Source organism: Chinchilla lanigera, unplaced genomic scaffold, assembly GCF_000276665.1.
Source record: "Chinchilla lanigera isolate Chin_1 unplaced genomic scaffold, ChiLan1.0 scaffold00027, whole genome shotgun sequence".
Taxonomy (NCBI): Eukaryota; Metazoa; Chordata; class Mammalia; order Rodentia; family Chinchillidae; genus Chinchilla; species Chinchilla lanigera.
Genome location: NW_004955428.1, coordinates 20439285 through 20443682, shown reverse-complemented (window position 1 = coordinate 20443682; position 4398 = coordinate 20439285). Strand labels below are relative to the sequence as shown.

Genomic DNA, 4398 nt, shown 5'->3' with positions numbered 1-4398 from the left:
TTGGAATCTTTGGTTTAATCCTCTGCTCATGATAAACAATGTGTTAAAATGTGCTAGTCACATAATTTTTGAGTACAGATTATGAATATATATATATGTATGTACAATGAATATATATATATGTATGTACAATACATATATATATATGTAGGTGCAATATATATATATGTACAATTTCTTAAAACTCTCTGTCAGCATGCTTTCTAAAATCAACTTACCCAATGCCAGTTAAACACACACTATGATATAATTAAGAGAGGAAAAATCTGGCAAATACTATGAGGAATGCTTGTTCTTCCACCCTTCAGGTTTTTATTCCAGTCTTGATGACAGAAAATAGCATTGGAGGAATATGTTGGGCTTCATTTTCTGTCTTCTCTCTCACTCCAACATAAACACCAAAGAAGAAATCCAAGATGTAGGAACTCCAGGACAGTGCTAATTCTACCCTTGGCCGGTCAGAGTGCATGCCTCACTTCTGGGTTGGAGTTGGGCTGGAAGAGGAAGACAGAAATTGTCAGCAAGCCCCATTTCTCCTTTAGTTTATGCTTCACTCTCCTACTCAGCCTTCCTGGAGAACCCTGTAGCATGAAATCCTAAACACAAACTTAAACTCATCATTTGAGTACAAAAACAAGTTACTGAATAAGTGAAGAACATACTGATGCAAAAAAATAACAAAATACCCTATGTTTATAACATTAATGGCAGCATATCATGAAAAACTGCTTTCTGAAAAAGTTAATGCATTTTAAATAAAAACAACACTGAGATTCCATCTCACCGCAGAAAGAATGGCTATCATCAAGAAATCAACCAGTAACAAATGCTGGAGAGGCTGCAGAGAAAAAGGAACCCTTCTCCACTGTTGGTGAGGGTGTGGACTGGTGCAGTCACTGTGGAAACCAGTGTGGAGATTCCTCAAAAAATTAAAACTAGAGGTTCCACTTGACTCAGCTATTTTCCTTCTTGGTATCTTCCTAGAAAAATGAAAACCATCATACCACAGGGATATATGCACACCCATGTTTATAATGGCACAGTTTGTAGTAACTAAATCTTGGAGACAGGCCAAATGCCCATCAACCAATGTAAAGAAGATGTCTTTTTTTTCTACAATGGAGTATTACTTTGTCATAAAAAAGGATAAAGTTGAGACATTTCTAGGTAAATGGATGCAACTTGAGGCCATACTCGTAAGTGAAATAAATTGAATACACATTTAAATATCACATTGTTTCTCTGGTATGAGGAAAGGGTATATAAGTACCAAATGTAAAAATTTTCTTCTATTGTGGAATAGAAAAAAATGATCAAATGAGAAGGGGAATAGGAAAGGGGGAGGAGAAAAAGAAGGAAGAGAAAAGGAAACAAAGGAGAATAGGAGGAGAAAATAGAAGCAAAACTTTTGTAAGTAGGAGGGGAAGAAGAGTTGAGGGAGGAGAGGGGGATGGGGATAAAAGAAGCTTCAAGATGTACCACGTGTGAGTGCAAATTCCCTTTGATGAATGTGAGCATTATGTATACCTAAAGTGTGCCAATAAATTTAAGAACATGCTAGCCCTCAAAAAATAAAAAAAAACATCCCTTTCCTATTTCACACTAAGAACAAACATTAAAAAATTAATGCATCTTGATATTCAAATATTGAGATTACAAGTTCTCATTTCTCTAACTTGGGGTGAGAGTCAAATAGTGGTCAAATCTTGAAACCAAGTCTATGTATATTGGTGTGGCAGCCCCTTCCCTGTTCACTGGACTCTGAAATGCAATGAGATACAATAGGAAAAATATGACTCTGGAATCTGGTCTGATGGTGGATTCTGCATGTTTTAAATTGAGAGAATTACTTAACCTTCCTAAATCTCAGTTCTTAAATGTACAGCAGAGAAACAATAACCATTACAGGGTTGTTTAAAGATTGGGATAATCCATGCAATGAACTAATTTGATGCCTGATCCCCTTTGCACACAAATTGAGTTAGAGATATAATAAAGACTCTCACACTAGATAATGTTTCTCCATGGTTTTGCTTTATAGTTTTTCTCTGGTGCTTATTGGGCATCAGCAGAGTTGTAAAACCCATTTTGGTTCCAGTTCTTGTCCCGCCACAGCCTTCTATGGTTCTGGAGTTTCTGAGGCTGTTCTTTGCCCCAAGAACTGGGCATTTGAGACTCAAGAGCTCACTTTCTTTACCTCCTGGCTATCCCCATGTTCCAGCACCAGTTTCTAAAATCTCAACTTCAGGCCAAAGCCTCTCACCTCCTTAAAAACTCAACCTCCACGTAAACGTGTACAAAGTCCCTTAGTGGTGTGTGGCTTATAGATGAGCTACAAATACCCTTTCCCAGATCTGGAAGATACAGATTGTGGACTCTGTTTTCCCACAGCTACACTGTCACCATTGTGGACTTAACAATCCAAGAACTTTTAGACATATTATATTTTAGACAATTTTTAAAACCACTAGTATTTTTTTTTTATTGTTGTTGCTTTTTTTTTTTTGAGACAGGGTTTTACTATGTCCAGTCTGGCCTTAAACTCACTATGTAGCCCATGGTGGCCTGGAACTCTCTGTGATCTTCCTGTCTCAGCCTTCCTAGAGGCAGCAAGGTGTGCACCACCATGCTCAGCTGAACACTAGTCTCTTGACTTGATCTGGGAGACTGCCATTTGGGAAAGTCATTCATATCCATGTCCATACACCCACTGGATATGTCCATATCTAGACAGATTTTATAGATGTTTGTCATCTTTCCCTTGCATGGAAATGAAGTATGAATTGTCCAGATTATACTTGGAGCTTTTTCAGAAAAGTTAAAATCCAAGGACAATAAAGATTTTGATCTGATACAAGTTCCTCTGAGCAAACAAGGCTGCAGAGTGCAACAGTACAGATAAACATATGTAAAAATAGACAATGCACAAATAAACGAAACTGTTTCTCTGGCATAAAAACAGATCAGACATAGAGGACAAAAATAGGTGATGTGGTAACATAAACTGACTGGTGTAATCACAGGGTCAACACTGACATATTTCTCTCCAGGCCTTTCTAATGGTCTTGTTGCTAGGGCTACAATGTTTTTGCTAGATTGGAACAGAATTGCCAACTCTAATGGAGATTAAGTAGTTTATCCACTAGACTTTTAAAAATAAGCATTAGTGAATACTGCTGGCTTTTAAAGCCATAATTATGAAGAATGCAATGATTTTTAAAGATCTAATGTTAGAAAACAAAAATAATAAAATTTGAAATTAAGTAGTCTCCATTCCATAGTTTTTCTAATATTTTTATAATAAGCAACATGAACACAACTTAAAATGAAATCTCACATTTATAAGAAATTATTTTTCAGTTAAACTGAAATTTATTTTCCAAAGATTCTGAGAAACTAAGGTAGTTTAATGAACAATTCTTCTGATCAACTAGAAGATTATATTTCATGACTTCAAACATTTCACACCAATGTATTTTTTAGTCAGTATCAATAGGTTACAGAATAAAGCCCTCTGTTTAGTTTCTCTCATTCACTGGTCAGTCCTCTAACAGTGATTTATCTGCGGGAAGTGCAAATACAATTTACCCAATACGCCATGCTCAAGTTTTGCAAAGTTCATTTTCCGTGCCTCGTGATACTATTATTCTCCTCAACACTAACATTAAAGGATTAAATAAAATGATTCATGCAAAGTACCTAGCATATAATAGATGGTTGTTTCCTCCTTCATGTACTTATATCTTTCTATACAGAAATTCCAACATGAACCTCCAATAAGAAAAGTTAAATATTAGTCTTTAGAGTAAAAAGAATTTCACCTTAATTTGTTTTTTATTGTAGAAAAAAAAGGAGGAAAACATTAACAGACAGACAACCTTTCACCAAATAGCAAAAAAACAATACAGACAATACAGAGTTACAAAGTGGTAGGAAATTAACAATGGTTGTTGTATTACATATTGATATCTTCAAAGCAATTTCTCATGAAAACAAAGAGACATGCAATATTAATCAATCAAGGACTCATTAACAGTCTCTTTCAGCAAAGAAATAGAAGACAGTAGATCAATTATGTTAGCTATCCTGTGCATACATACATACAAAATGTCTCCCTCTTTCCCTTTTCGTTTCCCACATCCCACTTACCCTCCCACATCCCACTTACCCTTTACCCTTGAGCGTTTTCCTATCCTTTCACAATGTCTATCATACCTTCGATTTTATACTAACTCTTTCAGGTTTTACACTAGTGAGACAATGTGGTGCTTGCACATGCAGGTCTGATTTATTTCATTTATGAGTATGGTCTCTAGTTGTGGAAGTTTATAGGTTTATATTATAGTTTTATAGGTCTCTACCTATAAAAGCCTTGAGTTTATCTTTCTTCATACCTGA

The 4398-nt window shown here is 35.7% G+C and overlaps 1 protein-coding gene across 1 annotated transcript in view; it reads right to left on the bottom strand.

Moving 5' to 3' along the window:
* Positions 1-288: 288 nt before the first annotated feature.
* Positions 289-4398, bottom strand: part of Mad2l1 (MAD2 mitotic arrest deficient-like 1 (yeast)) — a 21677-nt gene continuing 17567 nt past the window's right edge. Inside the window, exon 5 of the mRNA XM_005386792.2 lies at positions 289-494. Coding sequence (XP_005386849.1) covers positions 445-494 — 50 coding nt within the window. The 3' untranslated portion in view covers positions 289-444. The remainder of the gene's footprint in view (positions 495-4398) is intronic.